The sequence below is a fragment of the Eupeodes corollae genome, chromosome 1 (genome assembly GCF_945859685.1).
Source record: "Eupeodes corollae chromosome 1, idEupCoro1.1, whole genome shotgun sequence".
Classification (NCBI taxonomy): Eukaryota; Metazoa; Arthropoda; class Insecta; order Diptera; family Syrphidae; genus Eupeodes; species Eupeodes corollae.
Window position 1 is genome coordinate 153,893,565 of NC_079147.1, and position 18,361 is coordinate 153,911,925.

The following is an 18,361-nucleotide window of genomic DNA, read 5'->3' on the forward strand; positions in this document are numbered from 1 at the left end:
GGCAATGTGAGTTTTGTGGCTGCGCATGTTGGAAAATTGTGACACCTAGAAATGATATCGCAAAAGCTGTTTCTTTTAGCATAAGTTAACATGTAGCTATCGGTATACCTATCTTCTCCCTTTCAGGTGAAATAGGCATGACGGTTCCATTTTTACCGAGTTCATTGGCTCTACAATTTCCCGTGATGTCTCTGTGGCCCGGCAGCCAACATAGGTAAAGGTTAAATTGCTGCGCCATCTCCATAAGAGGCTATCGACAATAGAGGTCCGTTTGAGATTTGGTTGAGACACCGTCAAGGGATTTAAAAGCAGCTTGACTGTCCGCCAACATTCAATTGTAAACTAATTTTGATGTCTCTCACTATAACGATTCATTTTTATGGGGAAACTACTTATGCATATTTTTGAGCTTAAATTCACTTTGTAAACAAAATTTGGAACTGCTAAGCGTCTTTTAAACGATATGCGTTTATATGACCTCCAATTTCCAAAGTCGCAAAGATATGGCGAAAAATAGAGTCCTATTTCAAAATATGAAAAATCGTTTTTAACTTTCAAATGTTATTATTAAATTTTGTGGCCCACCCAACAGCTTAGACCCATTTATTGTTTAAAGTGATTTCTTTATATGAATTCGATGAACAAGGTCAAGTTCATAATGGTTTTTATTATGAGCATAGATACGATGTTCGAAAGTACGTGTTGAGCTTCATTCTATTGTGTTATTGGCTTACGCATTTATATACATACATACGTCATTAATTCATATACATTCATACATACATGTACCTTAAACTTGTAGCTTTTACTCCTCTAGTGCGTGTACGTGTGAATATCACGTACACGCACTAAAATTGAAAAAGGCTAAAAGCCCTTATTTTTGCCAGCCAGTTAAAGTTAGCATCTGGTTTTAATAGATTTTCGTTACGACAGAAGTATGAACTGACCTTTAACATTAAGTATGTAGGGTTTATAAGAAGACAAACATTTTTTTCTTTGTTTGCTTAGATAGCCTTATTTCATGATACCATTAGTTTTATAGTAGTGTGGTGAGCGTTGAAGACGGTGCTTAATCGATTTTGTAATAAAGCTTAAATTTTGTTTGGTCTTCTTATTTTCGTTCTTGTACATGCTCATGTACAGTAGGTTCGATCCAAGGTAGGTGAACTCCTTAACCTCAAAATTGCTGCTACCAACAGTGACGTTTTGTCCTAGGCGGTGGACAGATGTTGCTTTGTTTGTTGATAACATGTACTTTGTTTTGTCCTCATTCACTTCAAGACCAACTAATTTCGCCTGTTCTTCAATCGCTGTGAAGGCCTCAAGCACAGCTCTCTTGGATCTACCGATTATGTCTATGTCGTCCGCATAGCCTAGGAGCTGGGTGGATTTGTTGACGATAGTGCCCTCCATGCTCACACCTGCCTTACGCACTATCTGCTCCAGGACTATGTTGAAGAAGTCACATGACAACGCATCTCCTTGTCTAAACCCTGTGCAAGTTTGGAATAACTCGGATGAACTATTACCCATTTGCACACTGCACTGCGTATTGTTTAGCGTCATGCGGCACAGCTGGATTAGTTTGTTCGGGATCCCGAATTCAGACATCGCCATCATAAGCTCCTGGCGGTGGATGCTATCATAAGCAGCTTTAAAGTCAATGAAAAGATGGTGGGTTTCGAAAGTCGTTGGTCTTTTCCAGGATCTGCCTCAGAGTGATTATTTGGCCTATCGTTATCGACTAGTCAGTGAGTATGCATTCTTTCTCCCACACTTTGGTGATGACCTGGCGCATGCGGTTTATCAAAACACTTTCTCCACTTTTAAAGAGTTCCGCGGGTATGCCATCCGACCCGGCGGACTTGTTATTTTTTAGCTTTTGGATGTCTTTTTCTACCTCTTCTCTGCTGGGGGCTGGGACAGGGTCTTCATTGACTGGTCTTGCTTCTCTTTCGTCATTATCTTGCTTGACATTTTGCGCATTCAACAGATGTTGGAAGTGCTGCTTGAAAACATCTACAATTATCTGTGCTTCGGGGACTAGGTTTCCTTCAATGTTTCGAAGAGCTTGTGTTCTGGTTCTGAAACCAGAAACTAATTGTTTCGACCTTTTAAAGAAACGTCGGGTGTTGTTCTTGGCCTGAGACTCCTCTAGATCTTTGAGCTGAGAAACTGCGGATACTCTTTTCTTCCTTCGCATGGTCTTTTTCTCATTTCTCCTTTTCGTGAGGTACTCTTCCCTTGCTGCTCTTTTTTCCGTTGCAGCATCTGCACACGTTCATTTTCTGTCCCTCTTTTCAATATCACGCTCTCATCATCATACCACGGGTTCATTTCGGGGGTGGCTGGTAACCTATGGTGGTCTCGGACACATTTTTTTATTTCGTGATATTGGTTCCACAATGTGTTGACGACTGTAGTATTTGGGAGGACGGCGGCGGAGAGTAACTCGCTCAGGCGCTTACTGTAGTCTCTGGCATTCTCCAGTGTGCTAAGGCAACCGATGTTGAACTTCTTTCTTTGGGCTGCACCTGTTTTTTTGAGCTCTAAACTTAGCCAGTACCAGAAAGTGGTCAGAGTCGACATTTGCTCCTCGGAAAGTGCGCACGTTCAGGATGTTGGATGCGTGCCTTGCGCCGATTAGCACATGTTCTATTTAGTTGGTGGTTCGACCATCCAGAGATCGCTAGGTTGCTGTGTAGATCTTCCGTCTTGGAAACTGCAGCAAAGTCAATTAGTCGAAAGCCGTTATCTGTTGCTTCTTCGTGGAGGCTTAGAAATCCTCCTTGCTAGACTCCTCAGCATCATCGGAAGGGGCGTGTGCACATATTATACTGATGTTCTGTAATGTAGCCTTGATGCGGATCACAGCCAGGCGATCACTTATTGGTTTGAAATCCATGACTTTCGATCTAAGCCGATTTCCCACGACGAATCCGCATCCAAATATATGCAATCTATGATGACATCTATAATAAATGTCGCAATTCTTTTTCTTCATTGTTTCTGATCCTATCCATCGTATTTCATGGATCGCAGTAATATCTGCCTTATACTGCGAGATGACAGATTCAAGTTTCTGAGTTGCACCTGGAGTGTAGAGGGTTCTTACATTCCAGGTACAAACTCTCAATGCGTAGTCCGTTGTCGTTCTGATTACCATAAGAGTTGGTTCATTATACGAGGCTGGTATCTCTCTCATAACTTTCAAGTTTTTCACTGTGGATGGGTTGTTAGTCCCTTGCACTAACCTCCAAATTTGTTGGGCCGTTGATGAGGTGCTTTTTCCCGATTTTGCACCAGCGCGTACAAGTTTCGCAAGTTATATCCGGTGGTTACCACGAGGAGGTAAAGTGAACACTTGGTGTGTAGGAAAAGATGCAGCATAAGCCCCCAGATCCTACAACACCCCACCAGCAATGTTCCTAGTAACATGCTCAATTGCAAAACAATTTTATTTTTATTTTTCTTCTCTGGATAGTATCACTTTTTGTAGCTGTCAAATTCTTTCCAGAGCCCATGTGTGCTTCAAATTTAATTAAAGCAGTTGTTTTCAACACTCTTTTGGAAATTTTATACAAATGTTTTTAAAAAATTGCACTCATAAACTGCTGCATAATTTTATTCGCAATGGCCTCATCCAAGTAAAACACTTTTTAAACCCTTTTTTATTAGTTCATTATTTGATATTAGGAAATTCCAACAGTCGTTTCTAAACGTTTTCGGGTACAACACTCCCACCAGCTATACAAAGGAAAAATCGATTGCAAAATGTTTAGCCTCATGGCTCATCCTGGTGGTTGGCAGTTTATTTTGGGTCAACCAATATTTCTACTTTATTTCTTGAGAAAAATGGACATGACATTACGAAAAAAATTGAGGTCCCCGATTTCACCCGTTTGGTAAAAAATCGATAATTCGAATTTTCTCAAAAACGAACTGATTGTTTTAAAACATTTTTTTCTTAATTTGGCTTCTTTCAATAAAAAAATATAGAACCATCAAAAATTTTGAAACGGTCTTAATATTTAATTATAAAAAATTTCATTGTTATTATTTTTGGTTTTTTATAAAATATTAAAAACATTTTTTTGAAATTTGATATCTCGAAAAAGGTCATTATTTTTTTACGAAATTAATATGTTAAAATATATTAAATAAGCTCTTAATAATTGCATGCTAAAAATACTTCTGACAGCAGGAATAGATTCAGGAGACGTCGCTTCGTCGCGTCGTCTTGGACGATGATTTCTTTGTTGTCGAAGACCAGCAGGAGAAACCAGAGGCCGTGGGGCTGCTTTTCAGCAAGCGTACAAGGTGAATCCTAGCATTCGCCCTAATCACGACCTGGAGAATAGAGCCCAGCCAGGACCACTTCTACCTGCGTAATGACATAACGCAGTGGCGATCCAAGAACCTGAGTTTTACCAGGTTCAATGCCGAAAACTTGGCAAATGCCATCATCGCCGGGCAAAACGGGACTAATACCCTATTAGTCACATCGACGATTCATTAAAGAAAAAGAAGTCAGCAGATGTCGATGGTATATCAAACATTGTACTTCGACATTTACCTCAGGAAGCTGTGGACGTTTATACCACTCTGTTTAACAACGTTCTGAATAATGCATATTATCCGGTCCGTTGGAAAACAGCTGTAGTACATCATCTCCCGAAAAAGGGAAAGGACAACTTGAAACCGGCAAATCTCCTGTCGATAAATCTGCTGCCGAGTATCAGTAAGGTATTCGAGAAGATTATAATTAGAGCTCTGTCCAAGGTGGCTGAAAACAAGAAAATAATTCCGGATAATATGTTGCTTTAAGGCGGGACATGACACTATGGACCAAATCGACAGCCACTGGCGAATAAAGAAAGGTGTAGTAAAGTACCTTTCTATCTGCTTAGATCATATGAGTGCTGCTCTGGCCAGAGCTAGGGCAGCCTTTGACCTGACAAATCGGTTGTTTTTTAGCAGCCGTCTTGACAGCAGGGTGAAGGTGATTTGCTACATGCCCCTTATCCAGCCGATGATTGCCTATGAGTGCATGGTATGGTTCAACGTTGCTCCATCCCAAATGGAAAAGATTCGGGTGTTTGAGAGACAATGTCTGCGAGGACTAAACAGAACAGAGTCGGAGTCCAAACATTACTATTCCAACTAGGTTCTATACAACAGAGCCAACATAAACAGAATAGATAAATTCTCGCTGATGCTTGGTAGAGGTCACATAGCCACAGCGATGTCGTCGACTAACAGCTTAGTTTTTTGGGCTTACTACTACCCGAACAATGAGTACTACGAAAGTGCACGTTAAAGTGGCAACATTCTGCGCGAAGCTTTTCTCTATTTAGACAATCGAGGGCTGATATAGGATAGGGAGGCGGTTCTGCAAATCTACCACGTCAGCCCTGAACCTGTAGATAGGCGACTCCTTTACAGTCGAGACGTCCTCGCACTAGACGGAGCCGAGTGCCTTCGGTTCCTTAGGACTGTTTCCGATAGGGACCCAAGAGATAGGTGAGGCAAGAGAACCAGTTTTGGTGGCTTCAAATCGATAATTTCATTTAAAAAAAATACACAAACAAAATTTAGAGGCTTTTCTAGTTTTTAAGTAGATGTGAGTATTTTTAAGTAATATTATTGGTTTTGGTTCGTTTTAAGTAGTTTTAGTATTATAATTGGTTTTAGTGTTACTTTTTTATTAAGTTTTTTAACTTCCCATAGGAAGTTATTGTAATGGGTCCGATTTGTCAAATTGAAAATTTTGACATTACTCGACGTTTCAAGGTCAATAGAGTCGAAATATAAGATTTTTAAAAAGATGTCTGTGCGTGCGTGTGTACGTACGTTCGTACGTCCGTACGTCCGTACGTTCGCGACGTTTTTTTCGTTGTCCATAGCTCAAGAACCAGAAGAGATATCGACTCCAAATAAATTTTGTTATACAGATAATAAGGCAGAAAGATGCAGAAAGGGCTCTCAAGAAAATTGCGTGGGTGTTTTTTTTTACCATAGCAGTTTAAAAAAAGGCGAAAATTTTGGTTAACCTTAAATATCTTACGAACCAAAAACGTTAGTGTTACATACTCACCCTGTAATCGTTGAGTAACATTGCTACCAACAATCACAATAGAAATGACGGTGGATTTTCATCTGTCATTTAGATACACGAGGTGTGCACGTTTTGGCATTCATTCGCGCTTAACCTTTCTTACAACTAACTACTAAATAACCAATTGTATTAATTGTAACTTAAAACCTAAATATATATGTGAACTCAATTATATTGTATAAACTACCTAATTTGTTTAATTAAATACAAGTACACAATAGTGGCGACGAGGATGGGATCGCTGGGAATTTTGTAAAAATCGCATATGGCCGATTCCTCCGCAGACGAAGAAATTGAAACCAGCGATCTCGATAAAGAACTTCCCGCGATAAAGACAGAAGATTCTACCTCTACGAACAATTTTACTACAAATACAATGCCTACGGAAAAAACTTCAATTTCGATCGGACACATTGAAGCGTTCGATATATCCAAACAAGCTACTTGGGGGTCTTACAAAAGACGATTTGATATCTTTTTAGAGGCCAATGAAGTCACAGCAGCAGGTCTTAAACGAGCAACATTTCTCACTGTTTGTGGAGCACCTTTATTTGATCTATTGGAATCCCTAATTTCTCCGAGAAAGGTAACCGAACTTGATTATGATACAATTTGTAAGACTCTTTCTGATCATTTCTCTCCACCCCCTTCTGAGATTGCATCATTCTACAATTTCTTTAAGCGCGACCAACTTCCCGACGAAAAAATTACAGACTATGTTGCAGAGCTTCGAAAAATTGCAAGCCAGTGCAATTTCGGCAGCTCGCTGGATCGCATGTTAAGAGACCGATTTGTGTGCGGACTTCGTGATAGCCGTTTACAACAGGAGCTCATATCAACACCAGCACTTACATTCCAAGCCGCTCAAGAGAAAGCAGCTGCAGCAGAAGCAGCAATCCGTAGTTTACAAATGATCAAAGCAAATGTGCCTACATCAAGCAGCAGTGATGACCAAGTTAACGCTGTTCAGAAAGTTCTCACAAAGGAAAAGCATAAAAAGCCAAAATACACTAAAAACAATTCAGTTGTCTCTCAGTCAGGTGCATGTTATAGCTGTGGAGGTTCGCACTTACGTTCTGCCTGCAAGTTTCGCACAGCTGTCTGCAACACATGTGGCAAAACTGGACACATAAGTAAGGTATGTAGGGGTGGGAAGAGAGATGGTCAGGGTCATAGAAGTAACAAGTCAGCGGCAAATTCTATCGTCAATCAGATTTTATGCTTTCCAAATTTAAAAAAACAAACAAATATAATTTTAAATGGACGTAAATGCGAGTTCGAAGTGGACTCCGGTTCCAACTTCACAATCATTTCTGATTCTAGCTTTGATAGGTTGTGGCCACAATTCAAACCAAAACTGTCGAACGTAGCATTAAAAATTATGGACTTTCAAGGAAATGCGATAACATTTAAAGGCGAGTGTCCAGTTAATGTCTGGTACAAGGGCCGAGAAATTCGAAATTTATCACATCTCATTGCTGCTGGTACGCGCACGAACATTTTAGGTTGCAATTGGTTTGCGGCTTTAGGAATATCCATTCAAGGAGTTCATTCCCTTCAATCATCTTCAATTGTTCATGAAGTTGTAAATGATTACCGTGATCTGTTTTCTAATGAATTGGGGGTTTATTCAGGACCAGCCATATCTCTTGCGGTGAACCCAGAAGTTGCACCAATTCATTTACCGGCTAGAAGAATACCTTTTGCGATTCGAGCAAAGGTAGAAGCGGAGTTAGACCGCATGGTGTCACAGGGTATTCTTGAACCTGTGGACTATTCAAGGTGGGCGACACCAATTGTTCCCGTTTCAAAACCAAATGGTTCCATACGCATTTGTGGCGACTACAAGGCAACCTTGAACAAGGCGTTACAACCACATTGCTATCCAATTCCTTCAATGCACGAGCTTATTGCAAATCTACCACAGGGGCATATCAGCAATTACTGTCGATGACGAAACTGCTCAAGCTCAAACTATAATTACGCATAAAGGTGCATTTAAGGTAAAAAGACTGCAATTTGGAATTTCTTCCGCTCCAGGCGAATTTCAAAAATGCATGTCAGGTTTGTTGCGTGGCATTGATGGTGTGGTGTGCTACTTGGATGATGTTGTAGTTGTTGGTGAAAACTCTGAAGGTTTAGCTCGACAACTTCGAACTGTTTTTGATAAAATACGTACAGCTGGTCTTAAATTGCGGAAAAAAATGCATGTTCGACGTGCCGTCCATTAATTTCTTGGGTTTTCGAATAGATGCCAGCGGAATACATCCCTTGCAAGAAAAAATACTTTCGATACAGAATACGCCCCCACCTAAAAACAAAAGCGAGCTCCAAGCGTTTTTAGGACTCTTAAATTTCTACCATTCTTTTCTTCGTTCAAAGGCTACGTTGGCGGAGCCTCTTCATAGACTTCTAGATAAGGATTCACCATGGAAATGGACAAAGATTCACCAAACTTCTTTCGCGAACCTTAAGAATCTTTTATCATCTGATAGTGTGCTAATGCCGTTCAATGAGAAACTACCGGTCATACTTACGTGTGACGCTTCACCTTACGGAGTGGGTTCCGTCCTAGCACATTTATTGCCAGATGGGTCAGAGCGTCCGATTTCATATTATTCAAAAACTCTAAAAAAATCAGAACGGAACTATGCACAAATAGATAAGGAAGCGCTAGCGATTATCACAAGTATCAAAAAGTTTCACGAATATTTGTACGGCAGACCATTCTTGATATATACGGACCACAAACCGTTGTTGGGTTTGTTTTCACCCTGCAAACCCACTCCAAATACCATTTCAGAGAGGATGCTTCGCAACATTATTTTCTTAAGCGCCTACAATTACAATCTGCAGCACAAACCAGGAAAGGAAATCGCTCATGCCGATGCGTTAAGTCGTTTACCAGATGACAAATCGATTGATTCTGAACAAGACGAAGAAGAAGAAGTAGTCTTAATGATCGAACTACTAGATTCGCCACTGCTACAGGCGAACGACATTGCAAAAGAGACCAAAAAAGACAAGATATTGTCAAGTGTCTTACACTGGACTTTAAGAGGTTGGCCAACTACAACTGAACCAGACTATAAGGTGTTTTTTGATCGAAGGAACGAGATTTCATCTATCAGAGGCTGTTTAGTATGGGGTCAGAGAGTGATAGTCCCTGAAACTCATCGTTCAAAGCTTCTAACCGCACTTCACGCAAACCATCCTGGGATAGTTCGTATGAAGGCTTTGGCAAGGAGTTATGTTTGGTGGCCGAAAATGGATTATGACATCGAACAGACAGTAAAGCGGTGCAATATCTGCCAGCAAACGCGTTCTGACATATCTCCTATCAAAGGATATACTTGGGAGGAAGAAAAAAATCCTTGGTGCAGGATTCACATAGACTTCGCGGGTCCATTCAAGGGAAATCTTTTCTTTCTAGTTGTAGACTCACACTCCAAGTGGTTGGAGGTACATCAGCTGTTTGCTATCCATGGCATACCCGATGTCATTGTTTCGGACAATGGCTCAGCGTTTACATCCTATGATTTTAAAACATTTTGCGAAAATAATTTAATAAAACATATCTTTTCAGCTCCATTTCACCCATCAACAAATGGCCAAGTGGAGCGAATGGTACGCACTACAAAAGAATATTTAAAAAAGGTTCCAAACGGAGATATTCGTTTACGTCTAGCACGATTCTTGTTAGATCAACACGTAACACCACATTCTTCTACTGGGCGGTCACCTGCGGAGTTGCTTTTTAATCGGCGACCTCGCACATATTTCGACAAACTGCATCCTGAATCGATACCAATTCAAGTACGAGGTTCACAGCAACAAGATGTCTCGAAGCAAAACAATTACGATAGTGGTGAACCAGTTTGGTATCGGAATTATGCACAAGGACCAAGATGGGAACCAGGTCTAATATCAGAAGTTAAGGGTCCTGTTTCTGTAGTCATCGAATCCAAAGGTGGGAAGGAAATTCATCGTCATGCAGATCAGATCCGTCGTAGGTCTGTAGAGCAGAGATCTGACAATCCTACAGCAGATATGCTACCACCACCAGTTGTTACGTCATCAGCAATTCGACCAGAACCTCGCCGATCAGATAGGCTTCGCGAAAATACTCAGCCTATTGTAGTACCCATACAACCTGAAGTTCGTCGATCGGATAGACTCCGCAAAAAGACTCAGACTTCGGAAGTAGTTTCATCTTTGGGCGAAGGAGTGTTACATACTCACCCTGTAATCGTTGAGTAACATTGCTACCAACAATCACAATAGAAATGACGGTGGATTTTCATCTGTCATTTAGATACGCGAGGTGTGCACGTTTTGGCATTCATTCGCGCTTAACCTTTCTTACAACTAACTACTAAATAACCAATTGTATTAATTGTAACTTAAAACCTAAATATATATGTGAACTCAATTATATTGTATAAGCTACCTAATTTGTTTAATTAAATACAAGTACACAATAGTAAGAGACTTGAATTAAATTTTATATAATAAACTGTAACGTGCGTGATCTCAAAGAAGTATATTTTTTGAAAAAAAATCCATCTAACGGTTTTTTTTATAAATCAAAAAAACTGAAAAAAAAATTGTCACCTCCAAAATTTAACTACTAAAATATAATTTCATCTCCAAAACAATTTTGAGCAACGGACAACAATGTTTTTGAAATCTGATAAAATTTTGAGAAAAATCGAATTGACAGTTTTTTTACAAAAAATAAAAACCTAAAAAAAATAATAAAAGTTGGTAAAAATTGATTTTCGACTCAAATATCTTTTCAAAACTTTGAGATATTGTTAAAGATTCACTTTTATCTTTCAAAAACTATTATTTAGAATGTGCAGTAAGATTTTGAAAAAATGAAATTGATAGTTTTTTTTACAAAAAGTTAAAAACCGAAAAAAAAATAACAAAAGTTGGTAAAAATTGAATATCGACTCAAATATCTTTTCAAAACTTTGAGATATTATCTTTAATTTACTTTTATCTTTCAAAAAATACTGTTGTCAACATTCAATAAAATTTTGAATAAAATCGAATTGACAGTTTTCTTACAAAAAATTAAAAACCGAAAAAAAGATTAATAAAATTTGGTAAAAATTGATTTTCGACTCAAATATCTTTTCAAAACTTTGAAATATTGGCTTCAAAATAATTTTATCTTATAAGAAATATTGTTTTCAACATTCGGTAAAATTTTGAGAAAAATCGAATTGACAATTTTTTTACAAAAAATAAAAAACCTAAAAAAATGTATAAAAGTTGTTAAAAATTGATTTTCGACTTACACTGTCGGACAAATTAAAGTGCAAAATTAGTTTTCTCTTTTTCTTATCACTGTTATTTAAGAGTAAAGATCATTTATCGCTCTTTTTCATGATCTGACGTAACATAACATAATGTCATTTATTGACGATCTGTAAAAACTATCCCGTTAATTGCTTTTTCTATTTGTTATGAATTGCTTGAATATTGAAACACATAAAGTTGAAACGCGACAAAATAAAGTGCAGTTTCTGTTTTTTCTCTTATTTATTGATAAGAAAATAATAATTTTTAAGAAAAAAACTACAAATCGAAGAGATATTCAAAGGTAGAAGCATTAATATAAATTTATAATTATTTGAGTGAATAGTTTCAATTAATATGTGAAAGACTTTAGGATGAAAGCGCTGAAGCTGGAAGTGAAGGAATTGCTAGTTTTGGACTGTCAACATGGGTTGACATTTGAAATTTTTGGGAAAGCCTACAATATGAATGGGAGAATATTCCAGCTGACATCTTAAAAAACTTGGTGTATAGCATGCCCAAACGTCTTGCAGCAGTTATACAGAATAAAGGAGGAGCCACGAGCTATTAAGTTTTTTACATTAGTAATGTTTTTTTTTTGAATTGTTGATATTTTTTTGTTTATTTTTTTGAATTTACACTTTATTTTGTCTTCTTTATGTGTTCATGATGTTGTGATATCTTTTCATTTCTTACCTTAATTTTGTATATAACCTTTCATTACTACTTATAAAATCGTAAAATAGGCTTAAGATTAAAAATTAATTGTTTGTTCGACTGAAAATGAATTAAAACATTCCAAAAATAAACAAATAAGAATAGGAATTTGACTTTGCACTTTATTTTGTCCGACAGTGTATATATCTTTTCAAAAATTGTAGATATTGGCTTCAAACTTATTTTATTTCACAGAAAATATTGTTTTCAATATTCAGTAATTTTTATATAAAAATCCAACAATCCGTTTTTTCATAAAAAATAAAACGCAAATTTGGTAAAAATTGATACGAGTACATGTAGACAAACTTTTAAGCAAGACAAATCGACAGACGGGATTTGAAGTTATCAGTGTGGGTCGCATCCCAGCCTCTTTTTTACTTGCGACATATAGGAACTATATGGCAAGTTTTGCATTCGTGCAAAATTTCGAACTCGAGATTTTAATCAAACATGATATTACGATGGTAGAGAAGTCGAAAAAAGTGGGTCCCGGTCGGTTTTGTCTGTCTGTCCACGCTCCTACAGCATAAACCATTGGGTCGATTGAGTTCAAACTTGGAAGTTAAGGTTTTGAGCAGATTCGCGTTAGGCGTTTTTTTCAATTTTTTTTTAAGACGAAAACTAACAGTGGTCACAATACAATTTTTTTGGTCAAAACACGAAAATTCGAACTTTCTCAAAAACAAACCGATAGATTTTCTTTAAATTTTCTCTTAAATTTTATTTTTGAACTTGGCTTCTTTTAATAAGAAAAACAAATTTTTTATTGCTCAGGAAAGGTGCCGCTCATAGAACCGTTATTTTGTTTTTTAATTTTCTCAGCAACTTATTAACCGATTTCAATAATTTTTTTTCTGAATAAGCTCTTATATTGCTTTAACAATATTTGATTATCAAAAGTGCAATTTTTTATTGTTTGGATTTTTAAAAAAATATTGAATTTTATTTTTTCAAAATTCGATATCTCAAAAACGGGTCAACATTTTTTTACGAAATTCAAATGTATAGCGTATATTAACAATCTCTAAACAACTGCGTACCAAAAATATTTTTAGAACAAAATTGAAAAATTTAATATATAAAAAATTAATTTAAAAAAAACGCTCTAACGATTTTCAAAAAAAAAATCAAATGTTTTTTTATTTATAAAATGGCATTTAAATTTTTGAAGACAAATTTATTTTTCGGGCGAAATTTTGAATCTTAAAATAATTTTTTTTTAATATTCAAACTGTGCATGAGCCCGAAAGAGCGCATTATTTTGACAAAATTGTAATTACATTCCTAGCTTTTATCTAAATTAGTGCATTTGGTGCATATGTATGTATTTTTATAACTAAAATTATTGTAAATACCAACGATATGGCCGCGCCCATGCAGCCCAACTGTATCGGATTAACGAATATGATATATTTAATCAACAATCTATTTTAAAGTGTCTATCAAGAAGTAATATCTTGGTAACTTTGTATATGTGATTTTAAAATATTATTCTTTACGAATAAGGTTGTTTCACACATGATTTACTTGCTTCGCGCAAGCAGCCACAAACTTTAAAATGCGGAAACCAAATGTCAAAGCTTCACCAACAGTTCTCGTACATTTTGCACGTGAATTGCCCGTGAACGAAAATTCTCCACTTTGTTCTCCACTCAGCTTCACGAGCAAGTTCACGGGTGAACCAAAAACTGAAATTTGTGTGGGTTCACGAGATGGTTCACAAGTATGTACTAGGCTTAAAAGTTTCTGCTCATGAGAGTACTATGGTTTTTATATACAAAGATCGTTCGGTTTTTTTTTTGACAAATTAAATGGCATTTATATCTTTAAAGACAAACTTATTTTACGGGTATATTTTTAAATCTTATATAAGTACTTTTTTAAACAGACTCTTAGCATACAGGAGCAAGTTCGTGCGACCCAGTCGTGCATTTTATTTGTTTTATAATACAAAATAATGATAAAGATACCAAGTTTTTTTTTTATTTTTCTTGGTTTTAGATTAAGTTCTTGTTATTTCCCATAGGAATTATTGTAATGGGTCCAATTTGTCAAATTAAAAATGTTGACATTTCTCGACGTTTCAAGGTCCCTAGAGTCGAAATAAAAGATTTTTAGAAAGATGTCTGTGCGTGCGTGATTGAAAAAAAGTTGAAAATTTTGGTTAACCCTAAATATCTTACGAACCAAAAACGCTAGAGACTTGAATTAAATTTTGTATAATATATTGTAACGTTATATCGAAGAAATATATTCTTTGAAAAAAATCTATTTAACGGTTTTTTTATAAATCAAAAAAACTGAAGAAAAAAATGTGTCACCTCCAAAATCTTACGACTAAAATATGATTTCATTTCCAAAACAACTGTGTGCAACGAAAAACAACGTTTTTGACATTTGATAAAATTTTGAGAAAAATCAAATTGACAGTTTTAAAAATAAAATAAAAATCTAAAAAAAAACATTACTCAAAGTTGGTAAAATTCTAATATCGATTCAAATATCTTTTCAAAAACTTGAAATTTATTCTTCAAACTTTTATAAGAAATATTATTTTCAACATTCTGAAAAATGTTGAGAAAAATCGAATTGACAGTTTTTTTTACAAAAAAATAAAAACCTAAAAAAAAATTAACAAAAGTTGGTAAAAATTGATTTTCGACTCAAATATCTTTACAAAAATTTGAAATATTGGCTTCAAACTTATTTTATTTCACAGAAAATATTGTTTTCGATATTCAGTAATTTTTATAAAAAAAATCTACGCAAATTTGGTAAAAATTAATACGAGTACATAATAGACAACCTTTTAAGCAAGACAAATCGACAGACGGGATGGGAAGTTATCAGTGTGGGTCGCATCCCAGCCTGTTTTTTAGTATTAAAATTGTTCTTAGGCCGCATAGGGCCAGTAAGATATTTTTTTTAAGATTTTAAAAATTACTTTAAGATGTTGATAAAATGAATAAATAAAACGATATCTTAAAAACGTTTAAACTCATTTCGAAAAATCTTCTTCCTTAATTTTTCCGAAAGTGTAGACTTTTCAAATGATCCTAATGTAAACATCATATCAGATCCATGATCTGAAAATTTGGAACGCTTATTTTGAAGTGATTTGGGTGTTTTTTGTTTTTAAAAAGCAATTTCCGAGAGCACAATTCTTCCATAGCGATTAGACTAAGATTGATGTTATAAAGCTTATAACCTTTCTAAATAAAAGGTTTATAGAACTCTGGAAGAAGAACAGGGTGTTCCAATGGTCTCCCATCTAAATTGTTAATTTGGTCTCTGCATTTTCATAAATGTTAAAGTGGAGTCAATTTTACGTACATACTATTAATTTTGATACCTAGTGAGTGTTGTGTCAAACTTATTTCGTTCCAGTACATCAAATAAAAGCTCCTTTTATGTTTTATATTTATTAGTCTTTATTTTTTGCTAGTTGTTTGCTTTGCATAATGCTGATTTCCATTATTTTTAAACCCGTACGTGTAATGTAATTAATATAAATTATATTTTTTGTTTTTCCTGAAACCTGACGTTATAGAAACTAAAAAATTAAAAAAAAACATAAGGGCCTCAATTAAGCGTTGCCGCCCGGGCTTCTAATTTAATCTTAAACTTCAACTTTACTATCGCCGACCAAGAGTAAAAGTAGACCGACAAGTGCGACTGGACATAAATAGCTTACAACAAAAATTAGCATTCATTAAATTTCATAGGCAAGACGAAAAAAATAACACTTAAATTCCCCGACACGCTTCATTATCCTATTTCATAGTTCACTTACTCCCAGAAGGTATACACTATACATAGGTAGTTTAAAATTAAGTCGGACAAAAAACTGATATCCTATATACCTACCTATAGTTCCTTGTGCCTCGAAAACTGAAAATGAAAAAAAAAAACACGGAATAAAGGAAAATTGCTTTAGTGGAAATTATTTTCACAAGGAAACTTTCGCGTACTTTGTTTTAAACTTAATAAAGTGTTAATAAAACATACCTACCTGTGTTATTGTGTGTGTATGTGTGTTTGTATGAGTTTGAAGTTGTATGGTGGAAAATTGTGTAAGGTATTATTCTATGCTGTTTTACCAGAGTCAAAAATTCAGGAATATTTAGGTTGAGTGCATACAAGTGGTGAATGAGTTTAAAATTTAAACTTTTTTTCCCAAATTTACTTAAACTTTAAGTTTCTAAAAATTATTTTTTTTAATCTTGCAGGTACCCATATTTGAAACTGCCTCTTATGTTACATAGGAACGCACAACTTTGTAATTGGTTAAAAATTTATAGATTTATCATGTAAAACTTTCATTTTCTTTCAAAATATTTTCGGTAGGGAGATACACATACATACATGTATTTAAAATCAAAGTTACAATATTAACGTCTTAAAGTTTTTTTGAAATTATTGTTTGTTCTTTTTAAGGAATAGAGCTTTAAAATTACAACAATTCAACTGACGAACATTTTGTCAGCTTTCTAGTGCTTTCATTTTAGTTTTTAGTTTACTTTTTCTGGAGAGATGATAATCTACCAAAACTTTCTGTTTAGTGCGCTTTATGGGTTGGTAGAATAATTGGTCTTTACTTCGTTAAAAATGTTACAATCAATGGTGACCGGTATAGAGTCATGGATCTTTAGAAAGTAGTGGCAGCCATATTTCAGAAATCATCTTTGATTTGTAATGCTTGAAAAATATCTTTTGAATAAAGTAAGTTACATGTCGAACAACCCACACTGATAAGTTCCCATCGGTGCCCGTCTGTCGAAAACAATTTCTTAACAGTTTTTCGGAGGTTTTCGTGTTTGTAAAAAAGTGCTATAGTAAAAAAAAAATACCAACTTAATTTTTACTTGCGACCTATAGGAACTAAATGGTAAGTATTACATTTGTAAGAAATTTCAATCTCGAGATTTTAATCAACCATAACATTAAAAATGTATAGAGAAGTCGAAAAGAGTGGGTTTCCCGAATCGGTCCGTATATGTCTCCCGAATCTGGCCGTCCGTCAAATCATTAGGGCGATTGACTTCAAATTTGAAATTTGAAATTTAAAATTTTAAGTGCGTTTTGCGTTTCTTATTTTTTTTAGAACTTAAGAAAACAGCAGTCCCCATACAAATTTGGTGGTCAAATAGAAAAAAATCGATTTTTTTATTTTGTAAATATTGTAATGGTTCCGATTTGTCAAATTGAAAATTTTGACATTTCTCAACGCTTCAAGGTCCCTAAGGTCGAAATATAAGATTTTTAAAAAGATGTCTGTGCGTGCGTGTGTACGTACGTTTGTACTTCCGTACGTTCTCGAATTTGTTTTCGTTGTCCATAGCTTAAGAACTAGATGAGATACCGACTTCAAATAAATTTTGTTATACGAATAATAAGGAAGAAAGATGCAAAAAGGGCTCTCAAGAAAATTAAGTAGGTGGTTTTTTTACCATACCCTAAACATATTACGAACCAAATGCGCTTGAGACTTGAATCAAATTTTATATAATACTAGCTGACCCGACGAACTTTTTTTCCGCCTTAATGGCAATAAATAAGCAGATTGTGTTTTTTTATTGAAAAAAATACAAACAAAATAAATAACTACATTAATCATTCATTATTATTTCTGTATTTTAGTACATAGGTTGCTCTTCACTTAAGTACCTTGTGATACACGACATTTTTTGTTTTATTATCAGGCGCAAAAACAAACAACGCAGATGGTCTTCCGACCCGTGAACATGCCACGTATAATTGACCATGGGAAAAAACATGAATGTTCTAGATTTAAACCACAAACTTTTAAGGATTGGCCTTGTGATTTGTTGATGGTCATGGCAAATGCAAGACATATCGGAAATTGAAGTCTTTTAAATTCAAACGGCATAAAGGTTGGGATCATCGGGATCCTCGGAATGAGAACTTCCTCACCTAAGAATTTTCCTATCATTATCGTAGCGTAAATTACATTGTTCATCAATTTACTAACCACCAAACCCGTACCGTTGCACAGTTTTGGTTGGTTTATGTTCGAAGCATGATTACTACGGAGCCAACCTTTAGGCGTAAATTTTGCGGTGGTAAGCCAGGCACGTCCAAAGAGTTTAAAAATTCAATTGAAGTCAATAGATTTGAATGAATGCATTGTTCCAATGATCTTATTTTGAATTATGTAGTTCAGGTCATCTACATCTTTATTCTTAGCCGCTA

The 18,361-nt window shown here is 35.6% G+C and overlaps 2 protein-coding genes across 2 annotated transcripts; both read left to right on the top strand.

Annotated features, from left to right (window-relative positions):
• The first annotated feature begins 6,383 nt into the window (after positions 1-6,383).
• Positions 6,384-8,072, top strand: LOC129945917 (uncharacterized protein K02A2.6-like). Its single transcript, XM_056055892.1, has one exon. The coding sequence runs from the start codon at positions 6,384-6,386 to the stop codon at positions 8,070-8,072; it is 1,689 nt and encodes a 562-aa protein (XP_055911867.1).
• A 541-nt stretch (positions 8,073-8,613) lies between these two features.
• On the top strand, positions 8,614-10,378 carry LOC129945925 (uncharacterized protein K02A2.6-like). The gene has a single exon (XM_056055904.1). The coding sequence runs from the start codon at positions 8,621-8,623 to the stop codon at positions 10,376-10,378; it is 1,758 nt and encodes a 585-aa protein (XP_055911879.1). The 5' UTR covers positions 8,614-8,620.
• Positions 10,379-18,361: the final 7,983 nt, after the last annotated feature.

What these genes read in the sequence shown, in the direction of transcription:
- LOC129945917 (XM_056055892.1), top strand. Translation starts at nt 6,384, where the DNA reads ATGGCCGATTCCTCCGCAGACGAAGAAATTGAAACCAGCGATCTCGAT.
- LOC129945925 (XM_056055904.1), top strand. Translation starts at nt 8,621, where the DNA reads ATGCCGTTCAATGAGAAACTACCGGTCATACTTACGTGTGACGCTTCA.